General features: G+C 33.7%; 1 protein-coding gene across 5 annotated transcripts in view; it reads right to left on the reverse strand.

Moving 5' to 3' along the window:
• The window catches only part of RAP1GDS1 (Rap1 GTPase-GDP dissociation stimulator 1), a 167683-nt gene that overhangs the window by 51049 nt on the left and 93233 nt on the right, over nt 1-23401 (reverse strand). For 4 of the 5 annotated variants that reach the window (XM_042935848.1, XM_042935847.1, XM_042935850.1 and 1 more), the window contains one exon: nt 8451-8597. The exons of the other annotated variant lie outside the window; for it this stretch is intronic. In XM_042935848.1, coding sequence (XP_042791782.1) covers nt 8451-8597 — 147 coding nt within the window. The remainder of the gene's footprint in view (nt 1-8450; nt 8598-23401) is intronic. 5 annotated transcript variants of the gene reach the window in all.

A 23401-nucleotide genomic window follows, 5' to 3' on the forward strand; every position in this document is an offset into this window, starting at 1 on the left:
CATACACATGTGCAGGAATAAGTAGACTTCCTTTTCAGTTACTTATTACTTAGTATTTTTTTGCTGATTGGTCAGGAAAGTGGAGAACTTTTATTCTAAACCTAGTGTTGAGCATATAAAAAAATAAAAATACATGTGTTTAAAATTAACTTCAATTTTAAAAGCTCTTTTTAAACAAAAACATGCATTATGTGTTCTACAACTGGATTATCCCTATAATTTAAGCCCTAGGTTACGCATTTCAAGGACAAACAGTAATTTCAATGAAAAAAAAAACAGAGAATCAAGATTCATTAGTACTGAGAATCATGGAGGTTTAAAGCAATACCTTTACACAATTCTTGCTTTTTAACAGTTAATAAAAAACAGAAAAGAATTCAAAAGTTTTTTCTGGGTTCTGAAAATCAAGAGTCTCTACAAGAGTAAAATTTCCCTTTTTTTTGTAAAAGTTTTAGAGAAATGACAAAATTACGAGTGAGTATAATGTAAAACAATAGCAACAGCAAAATCCCCAAAGCAGAATCACAAAAAGGAAAAATGGTTTATTACTCTTAAGACACCTACCCATTTACTTTTCTCAATCCAATGACATCTAGAATGAATATGTCTCAATCTAGTATAGTAGACTAATTTTTTTCTCCTAGGCTCACTCTTGTTATAATGGATACTGCTAAAAAGGAAATTCTACAAAGTATGTCTACTCTGACTGAAGAAAACTGTCTTTCAAAGGTTAAAATTTTTTGTTGTTTTGTTTGTTTTGTTTTAAGAGGACTACTACCAGCTGCTGCTTAAGCAGCTCTTAGTGGAAGAAAAATATCCTGTCTCTGTTCTCATTGCTGAGAGAAAGGCCACATCCATAGTAGGTGAAAATTTAAGCCTACATTTTTGTATAGCAAATCAAACTAAATGCCAGGTTAATGTACATCACAACATGTATATCTTATGAACATGTATCTTTAAAAACAAAAAGTCTTTTGTTTTACAAAAGGATTTACTAGCTTAAAAAAAACCCAAACAAATATTGCTAGTTACCCTGGAGCATTATACTAAGTTTCCACACTTTAAAATTATACTGAAGTTATTTGCAATGCACAAACTGTGTTAACAAGATATATCTACATAACACAAGATTTCTGATTTCTGGCCAATATCCATCTTTCAAACAGTATTTACTTAAAAATGTTTCAGTTAACAAAATATAGGCAGTTTGATGTTGGCTGGATTTTACTGGTAGTTAGAAAGCAGGATTACTACTTTTTATACAAAAGAATTTACATATGATACCTCTCTGCCTTGAGTTTCTCTCTAGGCAGACATTGTAAGTAGCCCCACATTAAAGATGGCTATGTGGACAAATTCCATCATTTATCCTTGGCTTTAGCCTTAGCTCTTAGAAGGTCAAACACCTGAAAACTTACTCCAATGTCACTTCTGGCACCTACAAACCTGTATGTGGCCAATAATCATGTGCCTGACACCATCATATTTCAACTGGTACAGTAACGTCAAGAATAAAAACAAGGCCTGGTCTTTCAGTTTTACTGTTACTCTAAATACTCATTTTTAAATTTGGGAAGCATTTCACGTGTAGAGAAAATCTCCCTCTGTGCTTCATATGCTGAAATTCTGTCAGTCAGCTGAAATGTAAATGTATATTTACATTGCGCTATTTAAAATGTGGCAATAACTAATGATGGTGACAAATATACAAATATAAAAATTAAATTAAGGCACAATAATAGAGATTAGAGTATCTTCTTTAGAATTTACAATAATAAATATTAGGAACTGCTTTTAATTTTTAGTTACTTAATTTCATTCAGGCCATGAATCTTTCAGAAAGCCCAAATTGGAAATTCTTTATATCTTGTGAGGATGAATTAAAATCAGAAACCCACCTCTGTCACCTCAAACTTTTACTATGAGGAAAATCTTGAAAATGATATTCAATAATATCTACAATTAATCATCTTCAATCCAGACATGAAGCAAATAAAGAAAAACATGCTAGAGAATGAGGAATCACAAACATATTTTGTTACTCTACTGCCCTCAGTTAAAACTGTGTTACCTATTTAGTATCACAATTATAAATGTACTATTATGATATAGGAAAAATCTAGAAGCTGAAAATACTAAGAAAGTATTATTTCTGTACCATAATGCCAAAATTTAAATCATTAACTAAAAAAGTATGAATCATTCATTTTTTTTTCTGATAAAATTTCAGATTCTTACATTTAGAAGTTCATTCTATAATGGTCAAAGCTAAATAATGCCACTACTTGACCATGTGGAATTAAACCAAATGTGCATTTGGTACACTTCTACTAAAAACCAAGTTCTTACCCTATCTTAAGTAATAGCATTTTAGTAATTTTTCAGAAGGAGTATGATGAAAAGCTAAGCTAGTGTAATAGGTCCAAGTTAATACACAAATTAACAGGAGGCAAAAGAAAAACTAACTGCTCTGCCCTTCAGTGAAATAATTTGTTTAAAATGACATTCGTAGCAGAACTTCATGAGTGCAAACCGGGTGAGTAAATTTGAATGCTCTGTTGGACAAACAGTGGAAATTCAGAAATCTTCTACAAAAGTTTTTAAAGCCTAAAAACTTTTTAGGTGCATAATAAAAGTCTTTAACACAATTTGTTTAACATTAGTAGAATACTTTAATTTGACAAACAGGACTTTAAAGAATGTGAGCTTAAAAGCACATCTTCCAGGTCTTTATAAACAGAGGAAAAAAAATGAACACAAAATACACTGAAAATGGTATACTGAAAAATCAATATAATTAAGGGAATAAAAGACAATAAATTGCAAAGATAAAATTTTACATTTTGATTTTTTTTTTACCTTAAAGTTAGGGAAAAATTTGTTAGTATTTAGAAAATATATGTAATCATTAATTAGCTTGTACCCATGGTAAATAAATTGCAGAAATAGTTCCTCACTCATGCAAAGCAAATCATTTTCTAAACATCTAACATCTAGGAAGTAGTATCCTTTTTTACCTGTAATGAAGTAATACCAAAATGTAAATATAGATAAGTCGCTCACACCAAAGTGCTTTTTAGTTTTTAATCAGGATCATTCCTTATTAATTTCTTTTCTTCTTATTTTAAATGTGAAGAAAAATCAAGTAAGGCAAGTTACTGGACTGATTTCACTAGGAAAATGATTAAAATTGTGAAATTGTTGCTAATGGTTGAAATGAAGGTAGCAGCTAAAATTAATTATGTATAAAGTAATCTTTACTTAGAGGAGAGAAAATGCTTTACAGGCCTATTTTAAAGAACTGAATTTATGCACTAGGCTGAATGCTTAAATTCAATTGTTAGCTCCAACAACATACCCTTGCATTTGAGTTGCATTTCCTAAACTGCACAGCCTCCCTTCAATCATAGTTCAGTTATCGTGAGTCTGTGCTGTAAATTAATGTGAGAATTATCCTAAGAGTATCCCAGAGAGATTTTTAGAAACCACAAAAAAGAGAAATTACTCTTTCAATAACAGGGAGTTATTAAGATTTTAGAGAAAAATCAACTCTATTTGTAAAAATCATATATATATTCACATATATGTCACATATATACGGTATATATGCATACATATCATATCCTCAAACTGATATCCTATATATCCAATATACATCATATTCCTTAATTGATTATATGTGTGTGTGTGTGTATATATATATATATATATATACACACACACACACACACACACATACACACACATCACATATATAATATAGGTCACATGAAGAAGCCAGTCATAAATTGTGTATATTATGTTAATTATTTTAGAAAGAAACTAATTTTTCCTTTCTTGATGGCAAGTTTATTTCCTTTACTCTTCTCTCTTATGGCACAGATTATGTGAAACAAGTCACTTCAGTCCTTGTTTTATTGCTTACCACCAATAATTTTCCTAAGAATTGTAACAGAGTTTTCACTGTATTTTATGTCTCTAGCATAGGTATATTAAGAAAAAAAAATTACTTTCTCAATTACAGAGTTTTCTAAGAGATATTTACTGATTAATCATGGTTATTACATAGTACATGTAAGATAATAAAAATGGTAACCACAAAAAGATTTGTCAACAAAGTATTAAATTATACTGGTGCTTTGCTTTAGATTACTGGTTTGTTTGTATTCAAATTGCAATCAACTTTCAGATTTATTAAATTTGTGGATCACCTAGAGTAAATTTTTGATGACAGATTTGGCATTATTATCAGGATGTTTTCAATGCCACTTTCTGCTGCTGCCATGTATGTGAACAGAGAATATCAACTAATACAGTAGACAAGAGATTATCATCTTCTGATAGAATAAAGAAAATGCATTCCAAAAACCCATTTTTCTTCCAAGTATTGATTTTTCTAATAAAAAAATTTTAGACAATACTAAATTTCCAGAAAAGTCAATAAATATTTTCCAACTGTATACTATATGCTAAAATGGTGTTATATTTGAAAATAGATCTGAACAAAATATTTAGTCTTCACTGCAATGTTTTGGTATTGGGTAAACAATGCTAGAAAAAAAAAGATATCCAAGAAACTAATGAGATACAAAAATATCCATAATAATAGGCTTAGGTTTCTTATTTATAGAATAATAACTAGATGAAGAAAATATAGGAAGCTCAGCACATTTCCTCAAATTGATTATCAAATTGTCAACATGCTTTACTATAACCACAACTGTCGAACACTCAGACTATTTTGGAGGGCAACAGAATTGAAGAGTGTTTTTCTGCCATGTGAAAAACAGGTATGATTTTTCCCAAAAGGATAAATTGTAAATGATTTTTCCTAAACAAAAATTTTGTCTTATTTTATGTAAACATGATTTGATTTATATAATATTATGGATACAACTTTTCTGGCTAAGCAATTATAACTTTTTCTATTCAGATACTCCATACTTACCAGTCTGGGTATAAAAATTTTAATTGCTTCACCAATGGGGAAACAAAAGAATATATCCAGCTCATAGTTTAAAAGTGTATATAGTCTTGAGCTGGTTCAAAAAGTTTAAAATTTCATGAACCTTGAATTTTATACAGCTTTATCAAAGGGTACCAGAATGCCTTTTCCACATAGGTATTTTCACACTATATCTGTCTGGCATGTGGTTAGGAAATTTTTTTTATTCCCTATTTAATGTATTTAAAAATTGGATGTGCTCACAGTTGTCCACCAGATGGACAGGAATCAAGATTATCTTAGGTCTCGGTCTTGTGTCAATTCACTTTTAGGCCTAATAAACAATTTGAAAATATTCTCATCAAAGAAACTATATTGGTAGGTCTTTGTGACCATTTTCAGTACTTTCTTATCTTTGTATTTAAAAATTCTTATCTGTGAAGCTAAAGTAACAACTCCCTAACTATGAATAAGGCTTAAGTTACTGGGTCTAAAGACACAGTTAATTTTTCTGGTAGAGTAACAAGGGGGTATTATCAGTCAACTATTCTACTCAAAAACTAGAAGAGGCTTACGTACTGAAATTCAACAGTAAATACTCATAAGAAGAACTCATTTTCGAGGGCTAATAAAAACTGTCTCTTGAATTTCAAAAAGCTCTATTTTTTTCTCAGTGACTCATCTAGGGGTACACAATATCAAAAGACCTGAAGTTAGCCAAAAAGACCTAATATTTAACTAGGAAAGTCTTTAAACAGGCATTTTGAAGAAAAAGTAATCAACAGAACAAAGACACAATAATTACGCAAAATGAAAAGGAATATAAGTTAAAGAGTATTATGGAGAAAAAGAATCACTTCACAAACTATGATCCCATGAGAGACAAATGTAAATACAAGCAAAGGAAAGAAGATAGTTCTACATTTGGCATCTGTTTGTTTAAAATACTAAAGATAACTGTATTTCTATTTTATCTAGTAAGTTTTGAGGCTGCATTCAAGTTGCAGCTTTTAGAATGATGGAACAAAAACACTTCTGCTTCAATAATTTTCTGAGAAAAGTTAATCAAGTTTTCCAAAGTATCTACTTTTGGGGAATACTTGCACACCAGAAAAAAAGCCTATCCTTACAAAACAAATATATTATGCATTTCATCTGTGGACTCTGCATGTTGTTAATCATTTCCTTCTCAGTACATATGTCTACATGCTGTAATATCCTACTGTAGAGACTCAAAGGAAATTGCAGTCTCCTTTGGATTAGAATTAGTGATATTTTTAAAGACCATTTAGCCATTTGATATGTTTTTGCATAGATTTTGAACAACAGCTTCCTCAAAGGACAAACAATGAGTTCAAATTCATAACAAGACTAATTCCTTTATATCCAAAGCAGCTATAATAGCTTCATGACTAGTTTCTTTCATTTACTTTTCTAAACAATTCTCCTATTTAGTGCTTGTCCCACTTTCTCAAGGTGTCCAAGAGGAACACCCAGTGAAGATGGGTGTCCAAGATGTCCCAAATGAAGTTGAAGAGAAAGGAACATGAACAACTGGCCAATGAGTTCTTAATGCAATTCAGATACATATCTATTATGGTCAAATTTCAATTATTTAGGAACTAGCTCCTCAATTTGTAGATTACCTAGACTCTATCATTTCTGTTTCCCCTGTTCATTTTCTTTTCAAAAATGATTCCACTACAGGGTTAAAAAAAAAAAAAAATAGTGGTAGTTGACCCTATAAACACTACCATTTGTTACTAGCTTCAGTTTAATAGGCCAGACATTTGACAAATAAAAACTATTTTATTATTGTTGTTGTTGGAAAATTTAATTCAAAGGTTTAAAGCCGGTATCCCCTGCTTAGGATGTGACCTGAGGACACATTCTAAGTTTAGTTTGTACAGTGCTAAAAAGCATATATAGGGGCGCCTGGGTGGCTCAGTCGGTTAAGCGTCCAACTTTGGCTCAGGTCATGATCTCGCGGTCCATCAGTTCGAGCCCCGCGTCGGGCTCTGTGCTGACAGCTCAGAACCTGGAGCCTGTTTCAGATTCTGTGTCTCCCTCTCTCTCTGACCCTCCCCTGTTCATGCTCTGTCTCTCTCTGTCTCAAAAATAAATAAATATTAAAAAAAAAAAAGCATATATAATCCAACATTTAAAACTCAGATATCACATGAAAAGACAGATTTTCAGTCCACCCCATCTCCAAATGAAAAGATTTGGCAGTATTTGGCCAAATTGCTATATAGAAACCACCAGCAAGAGGAGAGTAGTGACTCTCTCCACACAATGGGACAAGGGTTACAGTCTCTACCATTTGTGGTTGTCACCAACACCAAGGCCAAATGTCAGAAGCCATTTGTCATCAATGTTTCTCTTTTTTTTTTTTTTTTAATTATTAAGAGTATTTCTTTGGACTTGTAACTAATAAAACTGAAAACTGAAAAATATGCCTGAAGGTCCACATGTTTCTAGAACACATGAAAGTAAAGAATAATGTGTTCAATATGCAAATAAAATCTGTCTCTGCCAAAGACTACAGCTTGAGATGCCATTATAAAACAAACCATAAAAAGACCTTATGTATATATTACAGTCTAGAAAATGATCAGAATTTGAGTGTTTGATCCATGCCGTAACTCATAGAAGATGAATCATTTTTTGTGACATTCAAAAGTATAGTGAAGCTTTCATATCACTGATTCTACGTTCATTTAATTAATGACTATATAGATTATCTGAAAATTTTGACATGTCACTTGTTGCTAGGTTCTAAGAATGTTTTTACAGAGAAAAGAAACTTCTATAGACAAATATTTAGTAAATTTCTAAAATCAGACACTGCAATTGCCCTGAATTTTATTTTTCTAAGTCCAGATTTTTTTATTTTTCTAAGTCTAGTCAGTTGGTTAAGCATCTGATTTTGGCACACATCACGATCTCACACTTCATGAGTTCAAGCCCCACGTTGGGCCCTGTGCTAATGGCACAGAGCCTGCCTAGGATTCTGTCTCCCTCTCTCTCTGTCCCTCCCCACTCGTGTGCTCTCTCTCTCAAAAATAAATAAACATAAAAAAACAATTACAAAAATTTTTTTCTATTCTTACAAGTAAATCTAGTACCTAGATAAAGTAATTTTACTTATATAGACAGTATTTGTGTTTTAAAGCTACTCCTGGCATTAATATAAAGTAATAAATGTGAAGCTATTTTTTAATATTGTTATTTTTAAAATGTGCACAGTGAGAAATCTTAAACCATTTATGTTGTTTTGTTTTTGGTATTAATTAACATGGGTAACTCTTCAAAAACTCATCCCATTTAATAATTAGACCATTCTGTATTTTTGAAACACTGTGATCTAATGTTGGCTAGTTATTAATTTTATATGCCACTTATGAATTCTTTGTTCATCATTTTTCTAAATATTTTTGGTTTGTACTGTAGTTTGATTTTTAATTTTCCCCCAGAGATAAAGCAAGTTTTCAATTTTGTTTACCATTCTCATTGCTATAGTTCATCAGCATGCCACAAAAGACAGTCAAGAGCTTCTCATTGGCGGGATCTGTTATACTGCACAGTGACCTTAAATGGTCAATTACAATCTGTGCACCACCTGCTTGGTCAACTGCACTTCTGCCCTCATCTGTAAAACAAAGAGTTAAATTAAAAATAAAAGAAAAAAGAAACGTACCTTACAATTTCAAATATAAAACATAACAGTGTTGTTAATCCTTATTTAGTGAGTAAGTAGAAAATAAACTAAGCAGGGCATTAAATATGTCTTTTTGGAAAAACAAAACAAAATAAAACAAGTAAACATGGAAATGGGGGTGGGATGGGGAAAAGAGACAATCACTTTTTCAGAGAAAAAAGATTATTCTCACTGGCATCATATAGGAGCTTAAAGAACTTCTCTGTGTCCTAGGAATGTATGACTATCACATGTGAAAATTTTCACCTCCTCTTTCACAACTGATAATTCTGAATTAGAGGAAAAAACAGGAACTAATATTTTGTAGACATTTTTTTTTCTCAGCTTGGAAACTACTAAATATATCTTCCTATCAGTGTTTTTCAAAGTTAGTTATTATCAAAGAAAACCTTCTGACCTACAGAATAATTCGAGATCACGAAATATAATTCTTAAATATTAGTACTGGGGTCTCTGTAATGGCATTTCTATAGTCTATAAGCATGTTCCCATTCTCAATTCTTGCTACTTTGTGTTTCATCTTATTCCCTCCATTGTAGAACACACCAATACACTTCATCATTACAACCAGTGGTCAAAATGATGGTTAAACATACTTTCTCTTATGTATACACCTATATTACATAGAATAGATGTCACTTAACTGTTGGAACATATAAAGAGCTTTCGAATACTTTCTGACCCCTGAGCGCAGGAATGGAAAGAGATGAAAGAAAGAGTATCTGCATTTCTAAATCTGACTTCCACATACAAACAATGAGAGACTCTAGAACAGTGCTGTCCAATAGAAATATGAGAGCCTAAGTATGATCCACATTAATATATATTTAAATTTAGCAGGAGCCACATTAAAAATGTGAAAAGAAATACGTAAAAAATCAATTGGAATAATCTATTTCATAGAATCCAATAAAACAGCATCTCAACATGCTATCAATATACAAATTATTAGTGAAATGTTTTACATTTTTATGCAACAAATCTCTGAAATCTGAGTACACTTTACACTTACAGTTACATGTTAATTTAGACAAGCCACATTTCACAATTGTTTAATAGCCAAATCTGGCTGGTGGCCACCGTACAGGAGAGTGCAGCTACAGAAGCCTAATATAAAGGATCAGTAAAAGAAATGGCTCACAAAGGAGTTACAGCTATGAAGTTAGTAAGTGAAAGATTTTTTTTTTTTCTAGTAAGAGAACTGAAACTAAGGTCATATCTTTATAATCGCTGCTGAATCATATTAGACAATGAAACAATATATATCATTTTTTATGATACACACACACACACACACACACACCTTACAAAGCAGGGCCTCATAAATTCTAGTTTCATAATTTTGAAAAATTTTCAGGAAATCCATAACTCAAATGAAAAAAAAAATTTGTTCACTTAGTTTTGTGCCATGTCCACTTAGCTTTACTATATTGTTATATACGTGCAGAACAGGAAACTATGCTAATCAGCTAATAAGACCACAGAAAATTCTTAGTTATCAGGGTAACTAGTCATGAACCAGCCGAGAACAATGGTAATATCTCATTTAGAAATCTAATATCCAAGGTTTTACTATCCAATAACATAAATGTAAATTATCTCAGTTGCTGGGCAATTTGTATGGGGATGATGTCCGAGAAAACTGAACAGTATGATTACAAATCTAAATGGTTAGACCTTCAATATTATGAATATACAGTATAGCCCATGCCTAAAATGTAAAGCTTTAATAGTTTTTGATTCAAACTGCTGAGTGAGTATGTGCTTTCAAAATATAAATCACATATGCTTAGACTTAGAAATCTTAGAGAATTGCTAAAGTAAGCCTTAATTTCATGTTCTAGGAAACTAAGAATCTTTATAGAGCCTATTTGCTGTGAATTTTAAAAGCTAAGCTGGCTTTCAAAAGTTAGCTATTCAATATTCAAAATATTCAATAATGTAACAAACTTTAATACAAATTTATTCAACAAACTTGTTCATCAAATTTAATAATGCAGTAAATAAGAACGTAACTACAATTAGAAAGCAAACTACCTATTTGTGTTTCAGAGACACAGTGTTTTTCCTCCTGTCCTTTGCTTCCTTCTTCAGTTTCCTTCCTCCCTTCCAGCCCGGTTTGGATTATTTACAACAAAGATCTTCAGTCATGTATTATCAGGGGTTGGTTACAGAATGTAAACTCAATCTCTATAGTAGAAATTACATTATACCAAATTTGAGAAAAAAAGCAAAGCAGATATACTAATAGAAATCTAAGCTAAAAAAAAATATTAACCATCACTACAGCAACATTTATACAGTTCCTTCCTTCTTTCTTTCCTTCCTTCATTCCTCCCTCTCTCCTTCCCTCCCCCTCACCACCCCCTATTTTAGTAAGTTAGCCAGGGATGAATCTGAGGAATGTAAAATGCTGAATTCTATTACTTCACCAAAACCAGTGAAAGAGTATGTCTTTAAAGATACCTTACAAATCATTTAAATACATATTAGATCATCTCTCATTGCACAAATCCATATAAATTATTCTCCTACAATAAAGGTAGCTCTATAGCTTTATGTTACAGTATTAAAATGAGTTATTATTGTTCACTTAAAAATAATTTACAAAGGTACCTTATCCTAAACTTTCATATCCCCAGAATGTAGGCTGACTTTTAACTCTTCTCATAGTAAGTATCTTCTAACTTGTGACGCATCCTGCAATGTTACTTCTAGAAATAGAATTTATCTTAATTTTCGATAGTTATAAGGTATCCAACCACTGATGAAAGTGCAGCCCACCAACTCTTTAGGGGCCCTGCTACATTCTTTAATTATGACTTGTCACAGGAAGTAGTTTCCAGCACAAGTATGATCTTTCTTCACACTAGGTAAGAGGAGAGCTATGAATCTAAAGAGATACTGCACTTCCATTACTTTTCAGTAGCCAAAAGCAGGAAACAATAAAACCTGTATGTCATGGTTATTATGTTTCACAAATGAGAAAGAAAAAATGTTACCAAAAAAAGTTACCAAGTTGGTATTCCATCATCAGGTACAAGTTATACCCTAAGGCTGAGGAAAGAACCTAAACACAACCACTGAATACAATCATTGTGATGTGCTAGAGTGTATTCTAATTTCAGATTGACTTGTATATTTCTCTCCCTGTGGACAACAATACTCAGTACATAGTAGACACTTGGTATTTAGTGAATAAGTGGGGCCTTTGCCTACATTTTGGTAATTATCATTCACCTTGAGGATGAACGTGAATGTGTGTATGTGTGGTGTATGGGTACATGTGTCAGAAAGAAAGAGAATGAAAATGAAAATAATATAATTGCTTTTGTTTTAAGCAGCACAATATGGTTATAGAATAGTTTAGCTCTGGTTGTTTTTTGAACTTTATTTGAATGGAATTATGTTGCATTTCTTTTCTTTTTTTTTTAATGTTTATTTTTGAGAGAGAGAGAGAGACAGAGCGTGAATAGGGAAGGGATAGAGAGAGAGGGAGACAGAATCCGAAGCAGGCTGCAGGCCCGAGCTATCAGCACAGAGCCTGATGCAGGGCTTGAACTCATGAACCGCGAGATCATGACCTGAGCCGAAGTCAGATGCTTAACAGACTGAGCCACTCCAGGCACCCCTCATTTATCCTTTTGTGCCTGTCTTCTTACACTCAACATTAGGTTTGTGAAACTCATGCTTTGTTATTTGCAATTATTTGCCTCTTCTTTTGATGACTGTTACTTGGGTTGTTCCTAGGTTTGGGCTATCATTAATAATTCACAGATGGTACTGTTGGTTCACACAATTTGCACATCTTCCAGGTTCTCCATAATGACAACATAATGGAAACATAATTTCCAAGGCCAGTGTTCACTCCTCCCAGCAGCGTGTGAGTTCCTATGGCTTCATCCCTCCACTACTACTTGGGTATTGTTTGATTTGGGGTTGTGGGGTTGCTTGACTTTTAAAGATTAGGCAATCTGATAGGTAAGGCTGAACCTATTCCAGAATATACAAAAGCAGGTCTTTGTTGACAGTCCACTTTTCTGTACATTCAATAAGACAAGTTAGTATCAAGTGTATACAGCATGTACATGAAAAAATAAAACCCCACAACAGTTCAAGTTAGGGAGGAAACGAGGGAAACAGATAAATGCAGAGATACATAGATGTTACAACTTGAAAGAAAAAATAGAAAGGAAGCCAAGTAGCTAGTAGAAAGTGCCTTTCATGTAAAATATGATGAGATAGGCATAATTCTGGAACTTTTTTATATTCATGCTTTATAGAAAAGCTGTATAATAACATCAGCAAATACATAGTTATCATTTCTATCATCACCAGATTTCCAAAAGAAAAGACTCAACTCTCTGAAAAGACTAAAGAGAAAAAAATTGGGGAGGTGGCATGTTGCTGGATAAAAAAAAAAAAACAAAACAAAAAAAAAACAAACTAGACTCTGCAATAGCAAATATTATCTGAAATAAATTTTTTACAGTATTAATTTATTTTTACAATTTAAAAGTCTATGATTTCCATGCTCCTTCCACTTTTGTGATTTAAACATCACCTTTTTCATATTTCTTCTCAGAAATTCTCAGTATGAAATACAAATTTAAAATCTATTTTAAAAATTATGCTTACATACATAATTAAAATTAGTTTCCTCCCACCCTCTAATTATTTGTATAACAATAGGATCTTGCTTCCTTATGCATTCATCTGCTCAAACTTACTTCCTACAGAAGTCATAATTCTTTGTGACATCAGGAATGGTTATTGTGGTGACAACTATCATGTACAGCTCAGAAGATGACACGAGAGAAACAAACAGTGGCTGATCATACTAATAAGGTTTCATTTAAATTTTGTTAGAAATTCATACCGAGGATCATGAGAAAGTATATGTTTATAGAGATACTGCTAAATAAACTATCTCTTATCCTTTCAAAGAACTCTTAGCAAATAAAAAGTTTACCTTTAACATTCTAATGTGCCATGGATTTGGGCACTGTCTCCCTTTTTCTGTTTTCTATAAAAGCATCCTGCACATAATACTCTGCAAGGGTTAATTAATGATGCTGGCTGTTCACAGGCTGCACACACACTGCTGTAAGTGCTAGAGTGTTTGGTGTAGCTTAAAATGGCATAGAGCATAAAGCTATAAAGGCTTTTTAAGGTTACTGATGGCAAAAACAGAAGCTAAGGCACTGAGCTGATAAATACAAATGACTTATATTGTAAATGTACTTCAGAGATAATACTCTGATAAGTGAATTAAAAAGATGAATTACAAACCGTTTTTCTTTTTCCCTTTTTTCTACTTGGACTTTGCTTAAAGAGATTATAATTAAACATCAGTATTCTGAACTACAACTTGGGAAATCTGAATTCTAATTCAATGTTTCCTCATTTAACACACAAAAAAGGCACACTGAAATACTTTTGCCATTCATTTCATTAAGACAATAGCACTGTCTACTATCAATTGAGAATCTATGTTTGGAGATACACTTTTGAAAAGTTCTTGGTATCTTTCCTGCCAAAAATCTTTTTAGACTATCCATGAACTTAATAAATATTAAGACTAATTTATACACTACAACAGCCATCCAAAATGCACACTAAACAGAGAGCAGCTGATAGACAAACTCTATTTCACATATAATTGGTTAAAGATTAAAGAGGCAAAGTACAATAACACAATTTTCACAGCCATGTCAAAACTCATAGCCACTAATCCATTCAATGAGATCCATTTTGAGAGTGAAAAATTTCTAACACTCCTAGAGAATGTGCTTTTAATAACAATATTTAGAAACATTGCAAAGAATGGACAAGTTATATAATCTTTTCTTAAACTCAAAAATTGTAAGCCTCATAAGCATGGACAAAATCTCAAACTGTGCTGCAATATTTCCTCACATGTCCCTGTCACATCACCCACGATGACCCACCCAGTCACAACTTTCTAAAGCCCCTCCCTTTCTCAATGCCTGCATTCTTAACAGAAACCACACCTGCTGCTCCACAAAGAAAACATCTAACACCATCTTTCCTCACTTTTTCACCCTCTCCACTATTAGCTGTAGGAGTATGTGCATCCTTTCCCAAACACTTTTAGACTCTCCTATTGTAATTTAAGAAAGTAAATTATAATAGGAGGTAAAACTTTTACTCTTCAAGTAAACAAAGTTGTACGCTTCTCATAAGCTAGGGTCTCTGAGGAGCTGAATGCAAAGAACATTTCATAATGAAAACCTAGGACTAGTCCTGATTGTTGGGAGAGGGAGTCAGAATTTCTTTGTTACCTAAAAGTTGAAATGTTAACTTAAGAAGTTCAATTCGGCAAGATATCAGCTTTTAATATTAGAAAAACTGTATTATCATTGACGTAATAGTGACTTATAAAGTAGCCATAATAAGGTTTCCTGATTATAAGCTTTGTTAAATTTGACCATAAGAAAGCCTCTTAACCTCTGTTGATGTGTTCCCTGCTCTGGAAGAAGGGATGAAGGAACAGAAGACTCTGAGCTTCTATTTAGCTCTGACACTCTAACTCATTTCTATTTCAACCTCTATTTCTACTCTGCCTGTGTCGTGCACACAGGAAGTACTTAGTATATGCTGTGTTTAGTTTTGGTTTTTAACGCATTAAAAACCTTCAAATCTTGTTCTTTTAACTTTCCAATCATTAATCATTATATCAGGTACTTATTTTTGTTTTCCCCAAGTAACTATTACTAGAAACTATAAAAGACGTATGGTAAATAAATCAAACATTCTTTTTACAAGCTAAGCTGGAAAGCTGAGACCTGGTTTTTTTCCTGCTGAGTTCTGAAAAATTATACTGTCTAAAAATAATAATTTTTCAAGTGTTCTTTCTTAGTGAACACAGACGTGATTCAGAGTAGATGCTTTAAGTCAAACAATTATAACTGAAGTCCTTACTAGTGTTAGTTTGCAAAAAGCAATCATTACAAAGGTGCCACGATAAAATTTATTTTAATGAAGTCCATCACTGCTTTTCTTCAAACTCCATTGCTAAGCTACTTTTTAACCTCTAAGAACAAATATTTTATTATGATAGAACCTGAACACATGTAAATATATTCTGCGCAGGGATTCAAAACAACAGGCAACGTAAATTAGACTCTTAAATGTAGGGACACAAATACTACTGAGTCTGTTTAGTCGAGCCCAAACTGTCGCTAGAGACTAGATTTTAAACTTCAAAGAGCCCACTACTTCTCAGGGAATGCCAGCCACATGTGTGAGGCAATTCAGATGTTTTAGAAAGCTAAGTGAACAATATTACTGAAAATCCCCAAACTATCCCATTACTGAGTTAAGGAAAGGATTGAATTGCCTGATGTCACCAGAGTTCTATGCAAACAGTGCTCCAAATAAACAGCAAATGGGACAGAGTTTATAAATATTTTCATTAAATGTGATTTTTAAAATGTCAGTTGCTGTTTGCAAATTTACTTGAATTGAAAAGGAATCAGCTATCAAAATCCTTCCTAAAAAGTTACAATAAATCCATGACACAGATTTACTCATGAATGTATTCTTAGCTTGTCTTTCAAATTCAGTAGTTTGATATCTTTACTTGCTTGAGATAATGGTATTGATATAGAAGTACGCTTTTGAGATACAGCTTTTATGCCTGCTTATTATGGGGTCAAACTATGTTCTCCCAAGATATATGTTCAAGTCCTAACATCCAGTACCTCAAAATCTGACTTTATTTGGAATCATGGTCACTGCAGATGTGAGTAGAGAAGATGAGGTCATACTAGAGTAGGGTGGGTCCCTAATGCAATATGGCTGGTATCCTCTTGAAAGGAGACAGATGCAGAGAGGAGAATGCCCATGTGAAATTATAAAAGCACAAAGGGAGAAGACAACCATGTAAAGACAGGAAGAGACTGGAGTTTACTCCCACAAGCCAAAGAACTCTGGAGGACACCAGAAATCAGGAGGGGCACAAAAGTCCTTTTCACCTACAGATTTCAGAGGGAACACAACCCTGCTGACACTCTGATTTTGGACTTCTAGCCTCCGCAACTATAAAACAATAAATTTTTGTTCTCTTAAGCCACCCAGTTTGTAGTACTTTGTAATAGCATTCCTAGGAAACTATTATACTCCCCCACATAAACAACGTATAATATTCAAGCTTCATACTAAAAAGCAGAAAAAAAGGATTTGACATTTAAGATTCAAGTAAGCCTTTACTATATATTCAGATTTTATACAGCTCACAGAAATTATGGTTTTCAGATCACTAACAATAATGTATAATTAATATACACTTTTAATTAATCAATAGTCAGTGTACATGTAGTAAACTGTGATATGGGCACAACCTATGGAAAATTATTTCCTCATTACTTAATTGACTGTCCTTGAATTTTTTTTTCCCACTTAGCATCCAGATGTTTAGAAATGGGTTTTACTCTGGGCACTAGTAGTAATAGAGATAGACGTTCTGCCTTGTGCTTGTCAACCACAGTCTACTGTTGGAAGAGGAATAGAAATATGCAGGGAATCCCTTTGTGGCACATGCATACCACATGTGGTACACACATACCACCTTTAGGTATGCACAGATGAATAAAGGCTGAAGAGAAAGCAAGAACAGTAAGCACGCCTCCTCTAAGCACAAGGTAAGAAGAGCCCACTACTGAGAGAGTTTGAAGACTCCTGCACTGAAGTAAAGTTAGCAACAGTAAAATGTGAACCCAGCCAACTTCTGACTAGATTGGCTGGACCTCCACCCTGTACTGACTGCCTGAAATAAAAAAAGGAAGTGTGCTTTTTTTTCCAGGGGATTAAATACTGCTCATTTCAGTCTCTGCTGTTTTTCTATACATAATGCCCAGCACTCAATAAAAAATTAAGAGATGTATTAAAAAAGAGAGAAAAGAAATAATCCACTATTAAATGATAAACAATCATCAGAATGAGACTCATTGTGGGGCGCCTGGGTGGCTCAGTTGGTTAAGCATCCAACTTTGGCTCAAGTCACGATCTCACGGTTTCTGAGTTTGAGCCCCACGTGGGGCTCTGCTGACAGCTCGGAGCTCGGAGCCTGGAGCCTGCTTCGGATTCTGTGTCTCCTTCTCTCTCTGTCCCTCCCCAACTTGTGCTCTGTCTCTCTATGTCTCTCAAAAAATAATTAAATGTAAAAAAAAAAAAATTATATTAAAAAGAAGAAGAATGAGACTCATTGTGACCTACATGTTAGAAATACCTGACAGGCTTTAAAATAACTATGATTAACTAGTGGAGTGGAAAAGGTAAATAATGTCCATGAACAGATGTGGAATTCTGCAGAGAAATGAAAACTATGAACAGTTAAATGGAGATGCTAGAAAAGAAACACACAATATTAAAGATGAAGAATTATTTCAAGAGGCTTAACAGTAGACTCAACAAAACCAAAGAAAGACTCAGTAATTGTAGATCAAGAGAAATTATAAAAACTAAAATATAAGGAGACAAAAAGAGTGAGAAAACCCAGAGCACCTAAGAGCTGAAAAGCACCTAAGGGCATTCAAATTAAAAATGAAGGGTGTTATAGAAGCACAGAAAATAGCAAGCAGTCTAACACATACTATAATTAGAATCCCAGAAGAAGAGATAAAGAATAGGGTAGAAAAAATATTTAAAGAGTTAATGGCTGAGAATTTTCCAAAAATAATGAAATATACCTTGCCACAAATCTATGAGGCTTAGGGAACCCCAAAAAAGCACACAATAAAAATACATATCAAAGAGCCAAGCTGATAAAAAAAGAGAGAGAGAGACAGAGAGAGAGAATCTTTGAAGGCAGTTGGGTGGGGGGAAAGAAAAAAAATTAATTTTGGATAAGAAAAAATAAGAAAAGCAACAGACTTCTCATCTAAACTATTCAAGTTAGGAGACAAAGGAATAACATCTATAAAATACTGAAATGGTATTTCAAAATGTTTTTTACAAAACCTGCAACCCAGAATTCCATAGCCATTGAAAATATCTTTCAATAGTTAAGGTGAAGTAACAAACTTTTCAAACAAATAAAAGTGGAGAGAACTCACTGACAGCAAATCTCTTATGCATAAAAATATTCACAAAAGTTTTTTAGGCAAAAGGTGTACAATACTAAACAAAATTTTGGATCTACCCAAGGAAATGAAGAAGACTGAAAATGACAAAAATGAAACTAAATATTAAATTTTCCTCCTATTTTTAAAGATAATTAACTGTCTAGAGTAAAAAGAACAATATATTGTGGGGTTTCTAACCTATGTAAAAACAAAATATATGACAATAGCACAAAGAATGGGAAGAATTAAAAGTACACAGATGTAAGGTTATTAAACTATATATGATATATTTTAAGGTAAACTGTGATAAGTTAAAGATCTATATTGCAAACCAAGGGGAACCACTAAAAAATTTAAAAGGTGTAAGTAATAAGCCAATAATGGGACTACACGGGAAGAATAAAGGTTACCCAATTTTTCCAAAAGAAATCAGAAAAAGATGGAAACAGGAATAAAGAAAAGTTCAAAAAACCAGAAAACAACTAGCAAAATGTCAAGTAAAGCTAACCACAGAAAGTAACTTTAAATACGTATGTTCTAAATCTGCTACTTAAAAAGTAGAGATAGGCTGGATAAAAAACAAGACCAACTGTGTTATCTATAAACAACCCACTTTATAAGGGCATTCAAATTAAAAATGAAGGAACAGTGAAAGATATATTATGCAAACACTAATCAAAGGAAATCTGTGTCGATACGGTCAGAGATAGTAGACACAGAACAAGCAGTATCACCAGGGATAAAGTGGGACATAATACAATGTTAAGAAGACATACAATCCTAAACAGACCTTCAATATTTACAAAATAAAAACTATTAACTGATTGGCACATTTCATTATAGAATAGGTGCTTATCAAACGTTAACTTAGCCTTTGTGTCAGGCACAAACAAATATAAGATGCTGCTTTCATGGAGTTTCTATTCCCATGAGGGAGATAAGAATAGAAAAACAATAAATGCTTCAATAAAGTTTTTTATAGGGTGTTATAGAAGCACAGAGAATATACACATCTTCTGGAGGAGCCGATGGAGAAAAAAAGGAGAAAGGTGGTTTATATAAAATTTCACAGAAATTAACTGTCCATATTTATGACAAACATAAGTATATTCACCTAAGATCTATACATTATGAATTCATAATGAGTAGATTTATACAGTAAAATTAAAGTGTCTTCTCTAGCTCACCTGTAATCTAAGTTAGCCACTACTAAATAGGAGTAACAGTTTCTTAAAATACTGATTAATGATATATATTGCATAATCATTTTGGTCAAGGGATTTCAAAACCTGTGACCAAATTAGCATTCATTTTCCTGCCTTTATTTATCAAACTTTTGGGGGTGGGTACCTATGATTCTTCATAAACTTCAGCTAGGTTTTAGGAATACAAAAATAACTCACAGTTAAGGAGAGAAAAGTATGAAGGAAAATATTTAAGCAGTAAACACAATAAAGTTTTCAGAATATAATGGAAGGACAAATAAGGAAATTAGTTTACATGGAAGGATCAGAGAAAGACCTATGGTCATGTTTTCCAGAATGTCTTTTAAGACCAGTGGCATTTATTATATGTATAAAAAAAAATGTGGACTTTTTTGTTTAGATTCTGATTCCCTGATTAATTCTATTGAAGGAAACTTATGTAAAATAAACTAAATAGATATAAAATGTATACCTGATGAGTTTTGATGGTTCTGTTTACCCTGGACACCACCAACACAATCAACATAGCAAGTATTTCATCACAATCAAAAGATTCCTCATGTCTCTTTGCAAACCATCTCTCCCTCTACCTCTGGCTCCAGACAATGAATGTTTTCTGTCAGTACAGAGTATTTTGCATTGTGTGTGTATGTATATGCATATATATATATATATATATGTGCATTAGATATAAATATATTATATGTATGTTCATACAGTATGTATTCTTTTATGTCTGACACTCTTTTAGCTCAGCTTAATGATTTGGAGGTTCATCCATGGTGTCAGGTATGTATGTGGTTTACTCTTTACTGCTAAAGAATATTCTACCATATGGATACATGACTATTTTTTTAATCCATTTACCTATATTGGTAGATATTTGGGTTGTTTCTAGTTTGAGGATATTGTGAATACAACTGCATCGAATGCTGATATACAAATACTTGGGTAAATAATTGGGAATGGAATAGCTGAATCATATGGTGGGTATTTATGAGTGTATCATTATTGAGCGCTATTATATTTAAAAGAAGAATGTGAAACACCACTGAAAATTTTTACTTAAGTTTTCAAAATACTGGGCACATGGGGTGGCTCACTCTTGATTTCAGCTCAGGTCTTATGGTTTATGGGATCGAGCCTCGTGTTGGGCTCTGTGCTGACAGTGCAGATCTTGCTTGGGATTCTCTCTCTCTCTCTCTCTCTCTCTCTCTGCTCCTCCCCCTGCTTGTGCGTGTGTGTACTCTCACTCTCTCAAAATAAATAAACGACAAGAAAAAAAGGTTCAAATACTATAAAAATTGAAAACCTTAAAAAAAAGTAAGTATTCTTGACATTTAAGAGGTGCTTTAAATACACATCAAATTGAAGGCAAACTTTAGCTGCTTCATAACTTTGTAAGGACAGGGTTTCTCCTTCTCCAAAATCACTTTTGACCACCACAGAAAAGCATCAGCCCCATTCTACAAGATTGCTTTTAATGTACAACTTTCCTAATTAACTTTATAATATTCATCCAAATCAAAAAATGAGGGGAAAATCAGGGTTAAAAGAAATAAGGGTAGCTAAGAAAAAAATTCTAGAAATGACAGAAATTATGTCATAACAACTCAGAAATGTGAAGAGGAAAAAGGCAACCAGGTCTTTGTGCAAGAATAATAGCACTGATCCTACACTCAGAAATCATTAAATATTTTCACCTGGAGGCTTGGTTCTAAGTCAATCAATTTTAACATTAAATTATTTATGTAAAAAATTGCCTGTGATTTTCATTCAGTTATGGCTTCCTGAAATATATACCATTCTGTAAAAAATGACTTGGCATTTCTTCATTTCCATCATTTCTTTATCATAAAGCACTATATATACTGACATGATTTAGTAAAGTTTAGGTGATACAAATGACATATATTAAATAGTTATGAATTGGCCTATACTATATTATGTGGAACAAAGAAAAAAACAACAACAATCACCTGGTATTCACGCAAGTGACAAGCTGTCCAGTTGAAACAACCAGTTTCTGTTCTTTCATCTTCCTATCACTGCTTATTTTAAGGTTTTTCAGGTCACTGAAGAACTTTTTTTGCTGTTTATTTGACACATTACTATGTTTTTGCAGCTTAAAACCTCAATTTAGGTTGGAGGAAAAAAGATGGCGGAGCAGCATGGAGACCCTCAGCTGGTCTCATCCCTGAAACGCATCAAGATCATCAGGAAACCATTTTGCACACTTGTGAAAATGATCTCAGGATTAACAAACAATCTGCATAACTTGAGCCACAGAACTCGGCAGCTATGCAGTGCGGAGAGGTAAACTGGGGGACAGAAGAGGTAGGGAGTTGTTTTTGCAGAGAGAGGACAGAGAAAGAGGGAGAACGCAGAGCATCAGGAGAGCGCAGGAAAAACACTCCCCTGAAAGTAGCTAGAGAGAGAGAAAGAATAAAAACACTTGCAGGGGACTGAACAAGAAATCTGTTCCCTAAAACCACTGATGGAAAGGAAGGAGAGGGTTTCACTACCAACAGGATTCTATAAACAGTGCAGCACAGAGTCTGAAGTATCAGTGCTCTGTATCTGGTGGTGCTCTGGTAAGGAAGCAGGGCATCGGGTCTCAGGGGTCCTTGTGCAACATGGGGAGAAGTGGTTCTCCTGCTTGGAGAGCATTTGGTAGAGACCATCTGGTCTCCCCACAGGTAAAGGTCCCTTTGGACCCTGGAGAACAGCCACATTTGCTGGTATTGGGACAAAGATGCCAGAGTGTGGTGAAACCTGGTGCCAGCTGTGTGCTGTGATTTGCTACAATCTCTGAACCTCTGCACTGCGTGATCACATGAACATTTTCTGGGGCAAGCTGGCACCTGGCCATTGCTCAGTGAGACCAGCTCCCAGAGAGTTGGCGTGGGTCCAAGCCACAGGGGTTTCTGAAGTGTGTGGTTTTGAAACACATTCCTTCTGAGATAAAACTCTGGAGGGAGGTGCTGCCTGGCAGGCAGAAAACTTGGGACATGGACAAGGTACAGGTAGGAGTGGAAAGAGCCCTGAGACAAAGGAGGGGTGCTTGATTGCAGGTAGGTGAGAATGCAAAGTTCCTGTATCAGACTAGGGAGCTGGGTGAAGCCACTTAAACCTCTCTCATGCATTGGTGCCTCAATGATCCACGCCAGTAAGCTAAGAAGCACCACCTAGTGGAGAATGGAGCCATACACCAAATCCTGCCCTACTGTGCCCTCCAAGCACATCCCCTATAAAACCAGCACAAGTCTCTCCACCTGCTTAGTGAACAGAAAATAGAACCTTCATAGTTTCAGTTCTAGGAGAAACTGGATATAACTTCACTCAGGTTTCATTGTGTTTGCTCGTTCATTCATTTTTTTTTTTTTGCTTCTGTTTTTATTTAAATTGTTTTTGTAGTTGTTTTCTTTTTCTTGGATACAGA

Source organism: Panthera leo, chromosome B1, assembly GCF_018350215.1.
Source record: "Panthera leo isolate Ple1 chromosome B1, P.leo_Ple1_pat1.1, whole genome shotgun sequence".
Taxonomy (NCBI): domain Eukaryota; kingdom Metazoa; phylum Chordata; class Mammalia; order Carnivora; family Felidae; genus Panthera; species Panthera leo.